The 20,694-nt window shown below is 55.8% G+C and overlaps 1 protein-coding gene across 1 annotated transcript; it reads left to right on the top strand.

Annotated features, from left to right (window-relative positions):
* Window positions 1–13,776: 13,776 nt before the first annotated feature.
* On the top strand, window positions 13,777–19,665 carry LOC121342983 (opsin-5-like). The gene is made up of 5 exons (XM_041417760.1): window positions 13,777–13,864; window positions 15,185–15,347; window positions 15,835–15,962; window positions 17,819–18,147; window positions 19,165–19,665. The coding sequence occupies exons 1-5, from the start codon at window positions 13,777–13,779 to the stop codon at window positions 19,663–19,665; spliced, it is 1,209 nt and encodes a 402-aa protein (XP_041273694.1).
* The last annotated feature ends 1,029 nt before the right edge of the window (window positions 19,666–20,694 follow it).

Here is a 20,694-nt window from a genome sequence, read left to right as displayed (position 1 = left end):
ATAAAAATGAAACAACCTGCTCTGAGTATTTTTTCCCCCCCTTGGCATCAAGAAGAAATTTCTCTTCCAGCATTCAGAGTCTGGGAGGCACTGAAGTAATTTTGCAGGGAACTCTACATGAGGTTAGAGATTGCTTTAATTATTGATATTTCTTATTGATGAGAAATAATCTCATTTTTTCCGAGTGCTACAAATCCTGGACATGAGTGATGGTGATTCTGGAGCTTCTGCTCAGGCTGGGCTTTATCATACACAGCTCCTGCTTTGAGATGAGGATGTGAAATACAATCTGACTTGGGTAATAGCTCCCATTTGTTTTTCCTGTCTTATCTTTGAGTTAACTCTGCGCTGTGCAGGCCTCAGCACTGAAGGCAGTGTCAGAGTTCCAGTGGCTGTAAGTGGTGCAGGAGCAGCCCTGGCAACTTGTGTGTGGCAGCTGCTTCTGCTGTTGTGGGTGTGGGGCTGTCATGCTTCCTGCTTTAGAAATCATTCTCATGATAGTCATACTGTTCTGAGATTTTTCATCATCAACCTGCTTTAAAAAAAGAAAAAGAAAAATCAACCCACAACTGCTCATCAACTCCTTAGAGAAAAACGCTGCTTTCTCCCAAAGAAAGTGAAATCCACTCTGTAGCTTTGTGCCAAGGTGCTTCAATTTGACTGCCTTACCTGGAATTTTCCCAGGCACTTTTCCGAAGCACGGCTGGTTGTGGTGAGCTGCCTTTGCTGCAGGAGCAGTCTCTGTGTGACTCCCCCAGGCACATCAATGAGCTGCTCATGCTGAACATGCTGCCACCCAGCAGGTCTGGGGAGGAGCAGCCCCTTCCCATCCCAGTGCACCGAGGAGGGGCTGACTGCTGCATCCCTGGTGAGCCTTCCCACAGGGCAGGCTGGGGTGGAGGGGAGGCCTCCTGCTCCTCTCCTGGCTGTGCCCGTGACTCTGTGGATTTACTGCTCACAGCAGTGCCCGGTGTGAGCCATGGCTCTGTGGATTTACTGCCCACAGCAGTGCCCGGTGTGCCCACGGAGGGGCTCAATGGATTTACTGCCCACAGCAGTGCCCATGGAGGGGCTGTATGGATTTACTGTCCACAGCAATGCCCGGTGTGCCCACAGCTCTATGGATTTACTGCCCACAGCAGTGCTCGGTGTGCCCATGGCTGTCTGGATTTACTGCCCACAGCAGTGCCCACGGAGGGGCTCTATGGATTTAGTGCCCACAGCTTGCAGGGGCTGACTCGGTGGCAGAAGCAGAGGGGGACAAGGACAGCACCTGCCCCATCTCCTGTTCCAAGCCTGTTTCCCCAGCTCAGGGTCAGCCTTTGTGTCTTGGGGGCTCAGCCCTGCTGTGAAACCCCTCCCCAGGAAGTCAGCCACCCTTGGGAAGTGCTGGTGAAGGCTCATTTGTTGGTCTTGGGATGCGCTCTGAGGGGACGCTGCCATTTCCAGCTCTTTTTGCTTTATCCTGTGTTCCTGGCCCTCAAACTGCAGACGTCTGTGGCATTGTTTCCCCTGGTATTAATGGAGAGGTGCTCTCAGAGCTGCTCCCAGCCTGCTTCATGCGCTGGCTTTGGGCCACCTCAGCAGAAATCAGTGGGCTGTGTGCATATGTTCTGCTTCTCCTTTTTTGGGGAGAGTGGGGGAGAGGGGCTTAGTTCCCCACACTCTGCCTCTACTCCTGGAGAAGTAAAACCCCTCCTAGAGACCAAATTCTCTCATTCTTCAGAGCCCAGCGACAGAAGCTGCTCTGAGGGGTGATTCCAATGGCAGGAAGGAGAAGGAGGTGCCCGGTTCCTGCTGTGCTGGGGAGTGCTGTGCAGCAGCTTTGGGTGGCCACTGCTTGTCACTGATGGCCACTGCTGGGCACTGCTGGCCACTGCCAGTCACTGCTGGTCACTGCTGGCCACTGCCAGTCACTGCCGGTCACTGCTGGTCACTGCTGGCCACTGCTGGTTCCTGCTGGTCACTGCTGGCCACTGCTGGTCACTGATGGTCAATGATGGCCACTGCTGGTCACTGCTGGTCACTGTTGGTCACTGCTGGTCACTGCCAGTCACTGCTGGTTCCTGCTGGCCAGTGCTCGTCACTGCTGGTCACTGCTGGTCACTGATGGCCACTGCTGGTCACTGCTGGGCACTGCTGGTCACTGATGGTTCCTGCTGGTCACTGATGGCCACTGCTGGTCACTGCTGGTCACTGCTGGTCACTGCTGGCCGCTGCCCGTGGCTGCCTTGTGCCGGGGCCAGAGCAGTGGCCCTGGCGTGGGGGGCTCAGACCAGCCCAGCCCCTGGGAGGAGATGTGTGAGCTGCTGCTGCTGCAGGAACCCGGGTGGGCAAGGCTGCAGCACAGGAGGAAGGGCAGGAAGGAGCTCAGGGAGCCAGGGGAGGCGCAGGGCTGAGATATCCTGGCACAGGAATGCTGCTTCCTGCCAACACCTTGTTACTGACGCTGCTTCCATGTAGGTGAGCTGACATTTTGTGTCTTGTGTGGATAAGGCTCTCAGGAAGGTTTGTACCTTGTTTCAGGGATGTTTCCTCCGCCCTGCCCAGGCTCCCCTGAGCGGTGCCCGCAGCAGCAAGGGACGGGCTGCAGGAGCTGGGAGCTGAGCACAGGGTGCTGCTGGACTCTGGCACCACTCCTGGGTCTCCAGAGGAGAATTCCAGCCTGAGAACACAGAACCTCTTCGTGTAAATCAGTAACAGAAATGAGACTGAGAATGGGTCAAAGGCCATGTTTGGTCTGTGCGTGGTCCTTGTCCTGCCAGGGAGAGCTTTGCATCCTCAGAGGCCAAACTTGAAAGGTCAGTCTCAGAAATCCCTTTTTCCCCCCCCTTTCTTACTCCTTCATTTCAATATTCAGGTGGAGAAGCACTGAGTCACCTGAAATCTCTCCTCCCAGGACCATGGCTGGGCTCTGGGAAGAGTCTGCCACGTGGAGTCTTCCAAACCTCCCTTCACTTGGCCTCCTCTAGGGCTTCTGCCTCCTTCAGGAACCCAAGGCTGATTCACTTTCCATTGTGACTCTCATAGTCTTGGACTACTTAGAGGCATATCAAAAATTAAAATAATCTCTTGTGACAGCATGGAAGCCTGTGGTGTTTGAATCTTTGACATGAAGATTTCTCCTGCTTGGAGAACAGCTCATTTTTAATGCTGTGAAATAGAGCATGATAACTGTGCTGCTGTCTGTACTACAGTGAGCATTATGTGCTGCTTAATAAAATGAAGCTCCTCTCCAAGAGCTCTCCTTCATAATGAAAAAAGGTGCAGTATTCAGATGTTGGTAACTCACACCAAAAAGCTTTCAGCACAAATTTGTGTTTGGAGTAGATTTTGTGCCTGCAGCTGGTCCCTGGTCCAGTGCTCACAGCTTAAAATGCAACCTGTTAAATGTTGCAATGGCCCAGCTACCTCTGGGACCTATTGTCTGCCTGGTCTTGCTCTGCAGGGTTTGCAGTGCAATGAGAAGCTGAGGAAGAACTTTTGAGATGTGCTGAAACACTGTGAGCTCTATAAACATGATTTAGGGAAAGAAAGATGGGAGACCCCAGGAAGAACACACAGCTGCAGAAGTGCAAAACACACAGGATTTTGCCACCAAGAACTCTGCCAGCCAGGCAGGATCAAGCAGAAACGTTCCTGCTGTAGTACAAACCCAGGCATAACCCCTGCTTTGCCTCCTGGCTGCTGCTGGGTCTGTGTCTCAGATTGTAGGCACCTTCTGGCACGTTTCAGAGCATGATGTAAAAATCCTTTTCCCTCCTTCACTGTACTTCCTGCTTTTCAACAGGCTCAAAGCCTGTTGGCAAAATCACTTTTACTGAGCACACGTAGGATGCTCCCACGTCTTTGGAGTGAAGGTGGATTTGACACTGACTTGACTCTGCTTTTTCTGCCTGAAGGTTTTCACTCAGGCTCTCCAGTGAAGGACATTATTTCCTGGGTGGAATATTTTCCATGTGACTAAATAATGGCCAGGGGCCGTGGTTTTTGTGTCAGTGCTTGGCACTGTGGGTTTTCTGCTCAGAAATCAGATGGACATGTGAGAAGTATTCCTAAAAACAAGCACTGCTTGTTCAGAGTGACAGGGTAAAATGAACTGAGCAGGCATTTTTATTTCCATGGCACGTAGAATTTGTCTTCTTTTCCCCAACAAAGCTTGAAGTCACAGGGAGGTTCATTCACTGTCAGCAGACACCTTCCCTGTCAAACTGGAAGTCACGGCCCGGTTTCTCCATTTCTTCCACGTTCTCCTGGGACGTGGTGCTGGTGAAGAGCAGCAGCTCAGCTGCAGATGTCCAGAGCTCTCCCTCCCCAGGGAGCAGGAGCTGTCCCTGGAGCACTGGCAGCAGCTCTGCCCCACCAGCAGCTTGCTGAAGGGGAGCCTGCTTTCCAGTTCTGTTGGGTCAGGGGCTCCCAGCAAGCAAAGGGGTTTCTAGGGGGGTTGTGTTTGGGGCAAATGTTCAGTTCCAAACCTGCCCTAGGCACCCCTCGAGGAGGCACAGCTGCATTCCAAAAGCAGAGGCAGGCTCCCAAACCTGCCAGGATTGTGCTGGGGAGCGCTGACTGCGCCTGGTTAAACCTGCCCTGTGCAGCAGGGAGAGGAAGGGAGGGCACAGAATTCATGCTAGGTAAAACCAAGGTGTGGAAGGCTCATTTAAAACTGTCGAGCTGAGGAGTAAAGAAATGTGGGAAAGCAATTATATTGGTGCCAAGAAGCAGAATGAGTAGGAAGATAAGGGGAGAAAGTTATTGGCCTGACAGTCCTTCAGAGAAGAGAAGGAAAAATTGGCTTAAAAATTGAGTCTGATAATGGTGTCTGATTACTACACACAAAAGTGACTGTTCCTTGAAATACTAGTTTTATAGCCTAATGCAGAAAAGCTAGGTAGCAACAAAGAAAGTTGATAGATTTCAAAGGGAATATTAATTAGAAATAATTTGAAAGTCTAGCTAAAGATCTATTTAAATTGATGCATTTTTAATGCAAATTAGTCTTCCATAACTTGGAAATAAAATAATAAGACACTAAGTCTGAACGTGTTCAAAGAAAAGAGCATTAGAAAAGAGTAAACCAAAAATTAAAGGAATTCACTCCGGGGTGTCAGGCATGCAGCCCTTCCCAGCAGTGCTGCTCTCAGGGCTGGGAAACATCCAGAGCTGGGAGACAGGAGGGCTTGGTGCAGGTTCCTGTGTCTCTCCACCATGTTTTGAGCAAAACAGGGATTTTTTGTAGTGTGTTAAGAGGGGGCACAGGCTGCGTGCAGCTCGGTGCCAGGGGGGCTCTGTCCTGTGAGTGCTGGGGCCGTGGGGCTGGCAGTGCCAGCCCGAGCTGCTCCGCTCTGCAGTGCCAGCTGCGGGTTGGGGGACCTGGCTGCACTCTGCAGAGGATTTGCAGGAGATTAAACTTACAGGTGCAGTGGGACCCGTGTCTGGTGGCAGCCTGGAGCGTGCCATCCTTGGGGGATTGCTGGGGAAAGCAGGAAAGTGTGGTGTGCATGCAGGAGGCACCGCAGTGCAGGGCTACAAAAGGCTGAACTGGAGTGCTCTTTGACCTGAGCACATCTTTCCTTTGGGATAACCTCTGGAACACAATGGGACCTTTGCACGACTCCCAGCAGCCAGCCCTCATCCTCATCCTCATCCTCATCCTCATGCTCATCCTGGCAGTGAAGGATGTGAGCTGGGGCAGCCTCCTCTGCAGGGCTGCTGGCAGGAGCTGGCGGGTGTCCTGCTGTGGTGGATAACCTCAGGCTGTGTGGGTGCTCCTTTGCTGCTCTGAGTGCTGCCTTACTGGCTTTGGGGTTTGTGCCCTCTGCTCTCCAGCCTTTTAGCCAGGTGTCCACCCCAGGGCTAACCTTGATTCCCAGCACCAGAGCCTGCCCAGGCCCTGCAGGGGTCACTCCACACCTCTCCCTGCTCCCCTCAGTCTGTTCCCTGCAGGTGCTGTGGGGGAGAGGCTCCCTCCATGCAGGGAAGGGGCAGAGGGGGCACCCTGCTGGGCTGAGGTGGGATGCAGCCCCCAGGTGCTCCCAGGGATGCTCTGCAGTGCCCTGTCAGGCTGTGGAGCTGAGCAGGGCTGACTTACCTGGGGAGGATCCTGAAAGTCAAGGGTTAAGCTCTGGCCAGCTGGACTTTAAGAGGCAGGCAGCATTCAAAGCAGGGAGGACAAGTGGGATGTGAGAAGCCAGAATTTGCAGGCAGGGGGAATTGTGGGTGGCACTGAAAAGCCAAATACACGAACAGAAATACATGTATTTAATATATATTTCCATTACAGTCACAAGCACAAATCGTGAGGGGGGAAGTGCATCTCGAGAGCAACATATGTGTTACCTCATGCCTCCTGCTAAGTATACAAGCATGGGAATAAATGTGTATTTAACACAGAGCTGAAAGCTTGGTGTGCAGATGGTAGGAAGCCGGGCAACAGCATGTGTAGCTTGGATCTGTCCTACGTGAATGCCACCGCCCAGCATTGTTTCTCACTAAATGTCACCCTTCAGGTCCCTCCCTGACCCACTTGCAAAGGTGCTGAGCTGCCTCTTCAGCACAGGAGTGCTCAGGAAATTCTGGGTGTGTGAGCTCAGCTGGGCTAGGTGAGAATGAAGTGACGATAAAATCAGATGAGAACACAAAGAGGTGGGAGAAATATGGGCTGATAAAACCAGCCAGTGGGCCTGAAGCTTGTCAGACAAGCGTGGGGTTTCTCCCTTCCCTGAAGGTCAGGCACAGGAAGCATGGACACAGACACCTGTGAGTCACTTGGGAGTGGGGCACAGCAGACTGGTGGGTCGGATTAGCAGGTACAAAATGTGCCTGGGAGATGCTAAAGGAGGAAATGTGACTGGCTGCTGAAAAACCCCTTGCATGCAGATTTCAGAGCCGTGCACAGACAGGTAATGAGCAGAACCTCCTACCCCATGTGTGAAATAAATACTGTTAATGCTGCGTGCAGTGGGGAACAGAGGCCTGGGGAGTGACAGGATTCATGAAAAGTGAGTGCACTAGAGCTGGAAGTAATGCTTTCCAGATTAATTTCATTAGTGTGATGTACTGTGACTGCTTTGGTACATCCCTGCTCCAGCCAAATAACCAGAGGGCCCTGCGAGGGGAGGGAGGAGGCTTCACAGAGAACGTCACTCTGCATTCAGGTAATTGTTTTCAGAACCTTCCTCTGTGCCTATTTCTGGTGATCATTTTTTGTCTCAATAAATCTGACCTAGTCCACCTTTCAATCTGCTGTGATTGAGGTCAAATCTTAGGAGCACGCTTTTAGGGAAATATTTTTGCCCTCATTGATTATGTCAAGCTCTGTCTGTTCCAAAGCTTAGGACACTGTCTGCTTTATGAATACAATTGGAATTGCTGCTTTGAGCCTCTGCTGTCTGTTGGCTCTCTAGAATTAAATGCTCTTGTGGTCTGAGTGGAAGCCAAGAGGGGTGCTATGCAAGGCTTTAGCTGCAGCTGCCTGGCTTGGAGACCTCTCAGACTGATCTTCACAAGTTCTCTGCTCTGGGGACAATAGCACTTGGCTAAGGTGCCCTGCTCATGCAGGCAGTGCAGCTGGGAAGTGACTTGCAGAGTCTCTGCTGTGCTCAGCCCCTTGGGCCTCTCTGGAAGGGGCAAAGCCACGTGAGCAGAGTCCAAAGCCCCCTTCGGTCCCACTCCGTTTGGTCAGCACAGACATTCTCTTGGGCTGCACCACGAGCAGTCTGTGATGGTTTAGGATGGCTTGTTTGGTCTCACGTGGCCTTTCCTGCCCCCACAAAGTGCTGACAGAGGGGTGAGTCCTCCTGGTGCCTCACCTGCAGTCTGTCCTTTAGTCCCGAGGGGTTTGGGCTGCAGCTGTGCTGCTGGCTGTGCACAAAGAATAGCAAACAAGGCAGAAGTGAATCCTTACAAGGATGCTGGGCAGGATTCCCCCTTTGCTTCTGACTCTGGATGTGGCAGGCATTGACAAAATCTGTGGTCAGTGCCTTCCAGCACGGGCAGAGCCACAGGGCAGGAGGTCCAAACTCAGCCAGATTTTGGTGTTTCTCAAAGCCTCACCTTCTTTTCTCTGACACTGCCAGAGTTTGCTGCCAGCATTTCAGTGGGGTGCTCCCAGGAAGGGCTCCTGTGTCTGGTGGTTTCTCGGAGGCAGAGGGGTATGAGTTTCAGGTTTCTCCCACCATCTGGAGTTCAGAAATGCTAAGGAGCAGCTGGGCTGCACTGTCCCTTCCTCACCTGTGCAGGAGTGACACCACATCCCCACGGAGCAGCTGGGGAGCAGGAGAGGCAGCCCTGGGGCAGAGCAGGAAGGTCTGCCATGGCACCCCTGCATGTGCATGTGCATCTCACCCCCCTGCCAGCTTCACTTGCCTGAAGAAGAGTCCAGACACACATTTTGAAAAGCCACAGTAATTGGATTTTGTTTGTTTCCATCTTCAAGTTCTTTGTAAGAAAAGGAGTCCGTAATCTTCATTTCACAGTTGGAATTTGGAATGCTTGCTCCTGGATCTGGAACCTGGCATTGTTAAAGGAGATGTTCCAGCTGCTGGAAGGATGAAGAAGGGAGAACTTAGAAAACAAAATTAGTTGCTTGAGATAACAAAGACTGCAGCAGCCTCTCTAGGATTCACAGCAAAGAATTATGCCTCAGGTCAGTTTTGGTTTCCAGAAGACAATCTGCTGGTTAATTCCCAGGTCCAAAGGGCTCCTTTGAAGTCTCTGCCTTGACCACTGCCATAAAAGCAATGTTAAAAGGGTGGAGGGCCTGGGCTTGAGCACAGCTCTCTGTGTGCTTAGGCTTAAGAAGAAAAAGCTGCTCCATGGACAGCCAAGAATGTAGAGCCTGGTTTCCTGCAGGTTTGGTTTCCTGCCCCATCACCTCCATAACCCCTGGCTCCTCCATCTCTTCTGAGAAAACTCTTGCAGACATGAGGGGAAGCAGCACTCTGGGGTCTGTGTGTGCTCCATGGCATCCCCCTGAGCTTCCTCCCCTTCTCACACAGCTCCCCTGCCACACAAACCAGGTGGGAACTCAATTATCCCAAAGGCTTCAGTCCCTCTTCCCAGGCTGGGTGAGAAGGGCTGATGGATGCAGTGCTGCTGTTGAGGAAAGACACACTGGGAAGGAGGTTGGTTCCCAAGGAAAACCCTCTAAAGCAATCATGCAATGCTGCAGGTGTGCCCACAAAGGGCAGTAGCTGCAGGCAGCACGGTGTGGAGTGGAAAGTGCTGCTGCTCCTGTGTGAGATCCTGACTGCTGAGAACTCCCTGTCCCATGGCTGTTACTGAGCATCTTCCCCCAGGTCCCTTCCAGGTGAAAGGGAGAAAATGAGGCACATTCCCTGGGGCATGTTGGGATTTTGGGGTTAACTCTGGACATGTGGAGAGGCTGCACAATGGGGCCTCAGACTTGGCTGAGGCCTTTTGTATTTCTGGAACATAAACAACAAATAACATTCAGTTTATAACAATCTCAGCATGCATCTATTTACATAGCTGGTGAGCCCATAAATGATTCTCTTTCACACATGTAGGTACACAAAGCTGTTGCTGTGCATCTCTCCAGCTTTGGATTTCCTTTCTGAAGCAAATGTAGGCACCTGGATCCAAGCTGACCAGCAGCCCTGGCAGTATTTGGAGCTCAAAAAATTAATATTAGGATTTTTGATATCGTTCCCATTTCTTACTGGCAACCAGGGGAAAGCTCTTGGTGTAGAGGACATTAACAAAATTAAGTGATGGCTGTGACTCGTGTTTTGCCAAGCAGAGAGAGATCAAATGCTTTGGGTGGAAAACAAAACCCAGCTCCAGCTGACGACAGACTCAGTGAGCGATCCCCATGTCCCCGTCGCCACCGTCACTCTGAGCACGTCCCTGGAGCCGCGGGGTCCTGCCCGGTGGCCAGCCGGGTCTGCAGGGACAGGTGAGCGAGTGACCAGCCTGTCTTGCTCGGGGCACACGAGAGGGGTGGCCAAGGAGAGCTAAAAACGAGCCCGGGAGCGCTGAGGCCACGGAGAGCTCTTCAGAACCCTCTTGGTGCCTCAGTTTCCCTTGCTGGGAAAACCGCGGCTCCAGGGGCGGTTGGCGGAGTGACCGGGCCGGGGGCAGGCACGGGGGCGGTGGAGGCCGTGTCCCTTGTCCCTTGTCCCTTGTCCCTTGTCCCTCGGCCCGGCCAGCGCCGCGGGCAGGGCGGGACACAGCGCGGTGCGGGAGGGACAGAGCCGTGCGGGAGGGACAGAACAGTGCGGGAGGGACAGCGCGGTGCGGGAGGGACAGAGCGGTGCGGGAGGGACACAGAGCGGTGCGGGAGGGACAGAGCGGTGCGGGAGGGACAGAGCGGTGCGGGAGGGACACAGAGCGGTGCGGGAGGGACAGAGCGGTGCGGGAGGGACAGAGCCGGGAGGGACACAGAGCGGTGCGGGAGGGACAGAGCGGTGCGGGAGGGACACAGAGCGGTGCGGGAGGGACACGGAGCGGTGCGGACAGTTCAGTTCAGCGCAGCGCCGTGCCCAGCGGAGCTGTCCGTCGCCGGCGGTGCTGAGCGAGTGGCGGAGCCGCCTCCGCCCCGCGGAGCCCCGGTAAGATCCTGCGGCGGGGAGAGGAACGGGAAGCGCCGGGGACCCCTCCGGGAAAGGTGAGGCGCTGCCCCGGAGGGATGCGGGGCCCCGGGTGCCCCCAGCCCGGGTGAGGGCAGGACAGGGGTCCCGCGGATCCCCCGGGTGAGGGCAGGACAGGGGTCCCGCGGATCCCCCGGGTGAGGGCAGGACAGGGACCCCCGCCGTGCCCAGCGGAGCTGTCCGTCGCCGGCGGTGCTGAGCGAGTGGCGGAGCCGCCTCCGCCCCGCGGAGCCCCGGTAAGATCCTGCGGCGGGGAGAGGAACGGGAAGCGCCGGGGACCCCTCCGGGAAAGGTGAGGCGCTGCCCCGGAGGGATGCGGGGCCCCGGGTGCCCCCACCCCGGGTGAGGGCAGGACAGGGGTCCCGCGGATCCCCCGGGTGAGGGCAGGACAGGGGTCCCGCGGATCCCCCGGGTGAGGGCAGGACAGGGACCCCCCGGATCCCCCGGGTGAGGGCAGGACAGGGGTCCCGCGGATCCCCCCGGTGATGGCAGGACAGGGGTCCCGCGGATTCCCCGGGTGAGGGCAGGACAGGGGTCCCGCGGATCCCCCCGGGGGAGGGCAGGACCGGGGTCCCGCGGATCCCCCGGGTGAGGGCAGGACAGGGGTCCCGCGGATCCCCCGGGTGAGGGCAGGACAGGGGTCCCGCGGATCCCCCGGGTGAGGGCAGGACAGGGGTCCCGCGGATCCCCCGGGTGCAGCAGCACCGGGAGCCCCCCGGGGCCGAGCTGTGCGTTCCGGGCCTGCCCTGGGCACCGGCGGTGTGTGTGAGCGAGTGACACGCTTGGGGCTGTGGGCAGGGTTGAACTCCCCTAAAAGAGGCTTGCAGGAGTCCCGGGTGGGAAACTGAGGCAGAAAGCAGGTTGTACTGTCGGTAGCTGGTGGGGAGGGGCAGCCGTGGCACAGGAGAACTCTGTGATTTTGAGTAGGGGTCTGTCCTCACACTGCTGTCTGTCCTTCCCACCCTGAGCGCTGCCCAGCTGTGTGCTTCTGCTATTCTGTGATTTTTCTAAAGCCTGCACTATTTGCTAGGTAGGCAACAGTGTGTGAGCTTCCCCTGTGCTGGGAATTGCAGAAATTGATTTCTGCTGTTGACTATCAAAAGAGTCTGGAGGTCAGGAGGGCTTCCAGGCTCATCAGGTTTCTTCCTCCTCTCCAAGGCAGACTCTGGCTGTGTAGCATGTCTGCTGAAGGAAAGCAACTGTTCAAGTCTGGAGGAGAAAAGGGCAAAGCTGGTAATCACACAAAATGAAAGCAGGATTTTCCATGCAGACAGAGTCCATGCAGGCCAGTCCAGCCATGCCAGTGTTCTCCCAGGTGCCAGACACAGGCGTGGGTGTAGGTTTGGGTTTAGGTCTGATTCTTCCCGTGAACACAGGAATAAGGGCTGGGATGCAGAATACGAGGGTTTCCTCGTAATGTACCTCTGGCAGCAGCTGCTTGGAAAACTGCATCTCATTTTGAAGTCTGATTAAATTGAGGGGAAAGAGCTTTCACAGTCTGTCTCTTCTCAGAGCAGCATCTGAGCAATGGAGCTTAAATCAAATTCAGCAGCTCTGTGTGCCCAGAGCACGCAGCTCTACGTGGCTGAGCAGTTTGATGTTGAAGGGCTGCTCAGTGCTGGCTGTACCTCCAAGGACAGTCTAGGCTGAATCCCCCCCAGAGGAGTCACAGATTAATCTTGACTGAGCACAGCCATGTGTTTGGAATATTTCTGAGTTGGAAGGAAACTCCTGTAGCTGTTTCTGTCAGAAATCATTGTCCCAGAGGAGTCACAGATTAATCTTGACTGAGCACAGCCATGTGTTTGGAATATTCTGAGTTGGAAGAAAACTCCTGTGGCTGTTTCTGTCAGAAATCATTGCGGATGTGTTTGGTACCTGCACTGATATTTCTGCAGTTTGTGACTCTCCACAAAGGATGTGCCTGGGCAGGTATCCCCCACCACATGCTCACCTGAGGGAGCACCCTGATGGGAGGATCCAATTTATGATTTACTTTTGGACACGAGAGGGATAGCTCTCCACATTTCTATAAAACTGATTTATCGTCTATGTCAGTGACAACAGCACATTGATCAGAGCAAGAGATGCATTTTCATCAGTTCTGTATTACAATGAGAGAGGTGTGCTTTACAGGCAGCTCAAGCACAATCACGAAAATCAGGTTTATCGTAAGCAATGTGTCAGAAATAGAAATTCCTGTCCTGTGATTATTGGTGCTTTTTGCCAGCCTGATCTCACAGGACACTTGCAGCTCCCCTGCTGTACTGCAGGATGGAGACCTGCCAGGGATCTGAAGGAAATCAAATCCTACAAGCTTTGCCAGTTCTCTCCTTTGCTGCATGTGTGCTGAGGAGCAGGAACAATTCCTTCCAGACTGTTTATGCTGGGCCTTGCCCTGTCTCATCACCAGTGCAGCTGTGTGGCCACAGTCCCTCCTTTTTCCCTGGCTCTGTGCTCTGAATACACAGATGCTTTGCTAAAGCCTCTTGGAGAGGTGATGTGCATCAGTTGGCTGCTTCCAAAGGCTCTTGAGGAAGATCAGCTGTGGCCTAGGGGAGAGCTGTGCATTATGAGTAATTCAGGAGTGATTTCCTCAGCTCTAAATGAAGGTTGTTCCCAATTAGATTAATGAAAACATCGTTCTCATGTCCAGAGTCACTTGGTCTGTACAGGGAGATGTAAATCACCCATCCCTGTACACAGACACTCCGAAAAGCACAGGAGAGTAAAGAAGGTAATTTCCACTGGGCTGTGAAGAATTGAGCATCCAGGGTGGGAGGAGAGGAGCCCAGAGCCCCCTCCCACCACCGGCCCTTGTCCTGCTGCCACCCATCAGCCCTGGGGGCTGCCAGCTCGGGGGTGTCCTGGGCTGCTCCTGTGTCCCAACATGCCGTGCCTGTGCACTCACACAAGGCCAGGACTTGCCCAGAGAATCGCCACGCAAAGGCTGATGCTCAGCAGTGAAACCTGTGGCTGGAGGAATGGCAGTCAAGGGGGATTACCAGCCTGAGCCCACCCCAGGCTGCTCAGCACTGCAGGCAGCGCTGGCCAGAGCACCCTGCTGGCCTGGGATGTGTCACAGATCCTCTGGGGAACTCAGGGAGCTGGGCACTCCTCCTCAGCCAGAATTCACTCTCACTCCCATGTGTGTCTTGCTTTACAGATGGGGAATGCATCCAACACCTCAGTGTTCACCTCCACCTTATCGGAGAGAGAAGACCTGATTTTTGGCACTCTCTATTTGGTCTTTGGTAAGGAAAGATGGCCTGTTGATCCCCATGTCCCTGCCCAGCTGCCTGCCAGAGACAGTCAGGCCTTTTCAGTCACTGGTGCTTCCAGAAGTGTCCAGTCATTAGCAGATTAATTAAACCGACCCTTCCCATGTTACCCAAGTGTATGGTCTGGTGACTGCATTCCCCTCTCAGGTGAATTGCAAGTTCCTGTTATGGTTTTAAATATTTGAAAAGTTAAATAACTTTGAGGAATATCCTGTAACTTCTACCGCAGCCACCTGAGGTGAGACAGGCAAGGGCTCTGTTGGTACCACCAGCTTCAGGTCCATTGAAGAGGATCTGGAACCCGAGCTGGACGTTGATTTCTGCATGAGTTGGAAAAGCTAATAAAGTGTACTTAGCACAGATGTGAGACTTGCTCTGTGGGAAAAATGCCTTGTGAGGCTGGGAAAAAGGATAAACATCTCAATACTCTGCTTTCCAGTGACTCCAAATCCTCCAGAGCTCTGGATTTGCCCAGATCCCACGTGGGAGTCCTGTTCCCTGAGGGGAGCTCAGTGTTGGCCATTCAGTGGCTTTGGAAGTGGGTTCTTGCCATGAGATTTAATTGCAGCATAATCCATTAGGGAGGAACTCTTACCCTGCTCAACCTGCCCCAAAAGCAGCAATGATTCCCCTTCTGAGGACACTGAAACCTCTTTTCCATGAAATCACAATTATGTAATGAAAAAGAGAAAGCCCTTATTATAAAACTTAAATCACCACTGTTGATTTAAATACATTAATAGCAAACAAAGAGCCTTCTTTTGTTTAGTCTGGATTTTCCTTGATCTTCACAATGCCTTTCTTCTTGTTTATTTTGTTACCGTGATATGGGACAGTGCAGACTCACAGGAGTGACTTTGCCAGGAAGAAATTGCGAAGGCCAAGGGGCCCAGCTCGCTGGCCCCACATCAGAGGAGCAGTCACAGAGCTCCTGTTGTTTATCTAGCTGGGAGGAAGTGCCCCTTGCTCCTTCAGCTGCAGCGAGTGACTGCGGCCAGATCCTGCACCCGGAGCCTGCTGCAGCCTCATCCCATCTCTGCCCTCTTACCAAACACCTCTGTGGGATCTCAGGGAGGGGAAGGGATCCAATCCAACGTAAAGGAGCTCCAGATGTGCTCACAGAGCTCTGTGGGTCCCGTGGGCTCCCCTGCTCAGCCCACCCCAGAGAGGGAAGCCTGGAGCCCTCTCCACGCTCTGCAGACCTCCGCAGTGTTTCCCTCCAAACATCTCAGGATGCTCCTGGTGCTGTCCTGGCTCTGTCACACTCAGCACCATGCTCTGCCTCCTCCACAGGCGTCCTGTCCCTGTCTGGGAACTCTCTGCTGCTGCTGGTGGCCCATCAGAAGAGGTCCCTGCTGAAACCTGCCGAGCTCTTCATCGTCAACCTGGCCGTCAGCGACCTGAGCATGACGGTGACGCTCTTCCCCCTGGCCACCTCCTCCTTCTTCGCACACAGGTACCTCGTGGGAGCCGCTCTGCCCTGGCCAGTGGCCCGGTGGCACTGCCAGGGAGCCAGGAGAGCCCCGGCAGGTGCAGAGGGGCTCAGGGTGCCACGGGGGCACACGTCAGCTCCCAGGCAGCCATCCCACAGCCTGTGCTTTGCTGCTCCCTGTCCCTGCAGCTCCTCACTGCAAAGGGGGTCTGCGGGTGGTTGCCCAAGCCGGCACTGCAGTGGTGGGAGCTGCTGTGGGTCAGGGCAGCTCCTGCACCCCCAGCTCCACCCACGGGCACCTTTGGGGTGCTCAGGGAACAAATCAAGGGCAAGGCCGTGCCCATATTTGCTGCTCAGGTGCTGGCAGCGTGCAGCCCATTGGAGCCTCCCACACGAGCCCAGCTCTGCTGCAGGAATGGGAGGATGCTTCTCCCAGACAGGAGAAGCTCCGGTGCAGCCGAGGGCAGGGCTGCCGGGGCAGGGACGGGCTCACCTCAGGCTGTCCTTGCAGGTGGCTCTTCGAGCAGGCCCTGTGCACGCTCTACGCCTTCTGCGGGGTGCTGTTCGGGCTGTGCAGCCTGGGCAGCCTGACGGTGCTCAGCACGCTCTGCTGCCTCAAGGTCTGCTACCCGGCATACGGTAGGTGCTGGGATGCGTTATCCGATCCCCACTCACACCCCGCCCGGTTAACAGAGCCCTTTTCCTTTCATGAGCCGCATCCACCTCCTCAGGGAAAGCTTTGCCCCAGGGCAACTCGTTCCCAGTCAATATTTTGTCACGGAATCACAGAAATAAGTTTAGGCTGGAAAATATCTATAAGATCATTGAGTCCAGCTGTTACCACAGACTCCCCAAGTCCAGCTCTAAACCATGTCCCCGGTCTGTGTGGCTGTATCACAGCAGATTGCAGGTTTTTGAAGGTCCATACACAGACTTGAGCTTAGGCTAGAGCAGACTGCAGCTGGGAAGCCACAAGCTCTGGCAGAGCAACGAGAGCTGCTTTCCCTGGTCCCTGGTGGGAGAGCCATAGGCTAAATGTATTTAATTCACTGAAATAATTAACACAGGAGGGCTGGGGTTGCAGTGTCACAGCTCATGTCTGTAGCCCTGTTTTCACCTGCATGTCCTCCACAGAGCTAAGGTGAATGATTGCACTGCAGAGAGCCCCTGAGGAAGTGAGGGAGCCATGGATCTTCCTTACACAGCTCCTACTCCAATTTGGAGTCCTTAATTTCCTCAGCTCAGCTGCTAATCCTCCCTCTAGCATTTATCTTCAGAATAGACTTTCCATTAAAGACCAAAAACAGAAACAAAATGGGAAATCATACATATCAGTTTGGTTTGCAGACCAGCACCCCAGGGTCCCTCCTATCCCCCTCTCCCCCACTCACTGCCCGTGTGCTCAGAGCCAGTGTCTGCTGCCAGCCACCAGTGTGTCCCCAGCAGCTCTCAGTGCCTCAAGGACAGTGCTGGAGCAGAGCCACCTTGGTGCCAGCACTGCAGCTCAGGAGGTGGCTAAAAAGGTGGGAGGAAAGATGAAGGTGTAGGCTGGCTGTGGAAAGGCAGCCCACGTGGCTGTGGCTTTTCCCTGCACAGCCTCTGCTCTTGATCAGCCAGTGCTTGGCAGCCTGGCACTTGGGCTTACCTACAGCCCAGCCCATCTCCTGTGAGGAAGTGCAGAATCACATCTTGCTCTTAGTTGCTTAGTTTCAAAGCAAAATGTTATTTCTATCAATGTCTGAAGATACAGCACTTTACAGCGAGCCTTAGAAGATCAGAGAGTTTGAGATTCGATGGGGGTTGGGACAAAAATGAAAACAAAATATCTCCCCCAGAGCTTCAATCTGCAGGGAGGGAAAGGTCCCTCAGGTGGCAGGGTCTGGGTGGCCTCAAGGAGCCCTGGCAGTGCCAATGAGCACAGGAGCCCTGGCAGTGAGCACAGGAGCCCTGGCAATGCCTGGTGAGCACAGGAGCCCTGGCAGTGCCCGTGAGCACAAGAGCCCCAGCAGTGATCACAGGAGCCCCGGCAGTGCCCATGAGCACAGGAGCCCCAGCAGTGAGCACAGGAGCCCCGGCAGTGAGCGCAGGAGCCCTGGCAATGCCTGGTGAGCACAGGAGCCCTGGCAGTGAGCACAGGAGCCCCAGCAGTGAGCACAGAAGCCCTGGCAATGCCCAGTGAGCACAGGAGCCCCGGATGTGCCCATGAGCACAGGAGCCCCAGCAGTGCACACAGGAGCCCTGGCAGTGCCCATGAGCACAGGAGCCCCAGCAGTGAGCACAGGAGCCCTGGCAGTGCCCATGAGCACAGGAGCCCCGGCAGTGTCCATGAGCACAGGAGCCCCGGCATTGCTCCTCCGGCCCGAGGGGTGCGCGGCCGGCCCAGGCCGGCCCCCAGCGCCTCCCCGGGCTCCTGTGCCGGGGCTGGGGCTGTGGGTGCCTCAGGGCAGCTCCCTCTCCGCTGCCCCTGGCCCACAGGAGCCCTCCCCACGCCGCAGGGAGCAGGTTCTCGCGGGGCCACGCCGCCGGGCTGCTGCCGGCCGTGTGGGCCTACGCCCTGGCCTTCGCCAGCGCGCCCCTGGCCCGCTGGGGCAGCTACGGCCCCGAGCCCTACGGGACAGCCTGCTGCGTCACCTGGGAGGCCTCCGGCCGGGGGGCCATGCTCTACATCCTCGCCCTCTTCATCTTCTGCTACCTGCTGCCCTGCCTGCTCATCCTGGCGTCCTACGCGCTGATCCTGTGGACGGTGTGGGCGTCGCGGAGAGCCGTGAGGCAGCACACGTCCCCCCGGCGCGGGGCCCGCGGCCTGCACGGCCTGCTCCTCAGGGTACGGGGGACACGGGGAACGGGGCTGCTCCTCAAGGTACGGGGAACATGGGGAACGGGGCTGCTCCTCAGGGTACGGGGAACAGGGGGAACACGGGGAACATGGGGAACACGGGGAACGGGGCTGCTCCTCAGGGTACAGGGGGAACGGGGCTGCTCCTCAGGGGACGGGGAACATGGGGAACACGGGGAACGGGGCTGCTCCTTGGGGTACAGAAAATGGGGACTGTTCCTCAAGGAACAGGGAATGCGGCTGCTCCTCAAGGTACCAGGAACTGGGGGCTGTGGGGTCACGGGGTGCCCTGCCCAGCCCGCTGCCCATGGGCAGGTGAGCAGCAGGGCCCCTCCTGCCCGGCGTCTGCTGTTCCTGAGGAATTCTCCAGGTGTTTGTGTCAGCTCCTCATTTAAAGTCATCAGGTGGAGGAGTTTTCATTTTAAATTACATTGGAAAAGATCATAAAGGAGCTTGCATGAGTCATTGTTCCCCAGACTACAAGCTAATACTATAATTTACCAAGAATATGTAAAAAACCCCGAATAACCTTTAAAAAACCCAGCAAGAAAGAGAACAACTTGCAAGCCTGGCTCCAAAAGAAACATCCACATCCATTCAGGGCAGGGGGACTGAGCACAGCCCACTTCCAGGCCTCCCAAGCCACACAGGTTGCAGGAGGGATTTGCAGCGCTGCCAAAAGCTGTTGGGGTCAGAGGCTGAGCTGGTCCTGCCAGGTCACTGGGTCCTTTGCACCCACCTGGCACAGCAGCCTGAGGCCATTCCCGAGCTCCCCAGGCGGGGCAGGGCACGAGTGGCCTGAAGAAGGAGCAGGTCTGTGCATGGTCTGTGCTGAGTTGCTGCCCTGCTCTCCCACATTCCAGGTCCGGAAGGCAGATCACCTTTCCCTGGGGGCGTGAGGGCTGCTCAGGATCCTGCCGCATGTGGCTGGGTTTGGGGGGTGTCAGCATCCCCCGAATGCTCAGGAAGCTCACGGTGCCACCATCTGCTCTGCTCCTTCTGCAGCTGAGCATCGCCGTGTGCCTGGGGTTCCTGGCTGCCTGGACTCCCTACGCCGTGCTGGCGCTGTGGGCGCTGCTGGGGGACGCCAGCCAGGTGCCGGCGCTGGCCTTCGTGCTCTCGGCCGTCCTTGCCAAGTCCTCGGCGCTCTACAACCCGCTGGTGTACCTGCTGCTCAAGCCCAGCTTCCACGAGCTGCTGTCCAAGGACGGGGCTCTGCTGCGGGCCCTGCACAGCCTCCTGTGCTGCCCCGGCGCTTGCAGCAGCTGCAGTGAGGTTTTTGAGCGTTTCAGCGGCTGCCCCAGGTGCCACGCTCCCCCCCGGCTGCCCGGCGGCCCTGCCCGGCGTGGGCCCCTGGCCGTGCTGGCCGGCGGGGCCGCGGGGCAGCCGGGGCTCGGGAGGACGGTGCAGGTGGTGGTGCTGCTCACACGGAGGTGGCCAGGCCTGGGCACTGCCAGCGTGGCACGGGAGGCCCTGCCCTCGGCCATGGCCAAGGAGCTGCTCTGAGCCCGGCCCTGCCCGGCTGTGTCCTAGCAGGGCGCTGGAACACAAACCCAAACCAGCATTCTCTCACCCCGTGCCCTGAGGGTCCCAGACGTTCCACACCTGAAGCGACACGAAGATGACAGACCAACCCCTCTGGTTTGGCTCCTGCAGCCCTGAGCCTGGTGTTTGCACTCGCAAAAACAAGAACAAAAACAGAGCCCAGTGCCTGAGATGTGCCCAGGGTGCAGCCCAGCTTACAGTCTCTCCTGCAGTTTGCTCTCTGGGCCCTTGGCCTTTGTTTTTCCAACCTGGTGCTCTGATGGCCAAGTAGGAACTTGGTTGTCTGAAAAATCGTGCCTGGCAGGGCGGGCTGGGGGCCAGGAGGCCCTGAGGGGAATCTACCTCCAGTGCCAGCTCCTGCAGCCCCCACAGCCACCTGTGTCCTGCTGGGGAGTGGCACTGTCCACACAGCTACCTCACCTGGGGTAAGGAAGCACCTCCCTCCAGGTCCCTGGGACTGCTCTCTGTGCCAGATGTGCTACCCTGCTCCCTCCACTGCAGTGGAAGCCACCACTGTCCTACAGACAGAAATGGGAGCTTGCCTCTAGAGCAAGGATTTGGGGTTACAATAATCCTGGAGTGAGCAGTGGCAGTCCCAGGGAATGATCTGCAGGCAGGGAACTGCAAATCTGTGGGTGAGCAGCACCGTGGAGAAGGGACAGTGGCTGCAGGGTGTCCCCGGTGCTGGGACAGCGGGGCAGCTCATGCACAGGGCAGCAGCTGCCTGGGCTGCAGCATCCCGAAGATTAGTTGGCCTTTGGGGTCACCGAGGGCAGCACACCCTGGGTAGAGCCTGGGACAAAAAGGAACCAGAAGCTGTGCCAGAGCCTGGTGCAAAGCCATCCACAGCATGACCCCACCTGGACAGCTCCCTGTGCCCCTTCCCCAGGGCATCTCACATGTCTGCACTGACCATTCATCCCGTTCCAGCTGTCATTTCTAAAGTAAATCCACCCATGCAAAACCAGCGTCAGACTCACTTCAGCTCCG

Source organism: Onychostruthus taczanowskii, unplaced genomic scaffold, assembly GCF_017590055.1.
Source record: "Onychostruthus taczanowskii isolate IOZ18803 unplaced genomic scaffold, ASM1759005v1 scaffold57, whole genome shotgun sequence".
NCBI lineage: Eukaryota > Metazoa > Chordata > Aves > Passeriformes > Passeridae > Onychostruthus > Onychostruthus taczanowskii.
Note: the sequence above shows the minus strand (reverse complement) of the source record. Positions and strands in the feature narration are given on the sequence as shown.

What these genes read in the sequence shown, in the direction of transcription:
- LOC121342983 (XM_041417760.1), top strand. Translation starts at nt 13,777, where the DNA reads ATGGGGAATGCATCCAACACCTCAGTGTTCACCTCCACCTTATCGGAG. An exon ending in CACTCTCTATTTGGTCTTTG is followed by an intron (nt 13,865 to 15,184) that starts GTAAGGAAAGAT and finishes CCTCCTCCACAG; the next exon opens with GCGTCCTGTCCCTGTCTGGG. An exon ending in TGCACGGCCTGCTCCTCAGG is followed by an intron (nt 18,148 to 19,164) that starts GTACGGGGGACA and finishes CTCCTTCTGCAG; the next exon opens with CTGAGCATCGCCGTGTGCCT.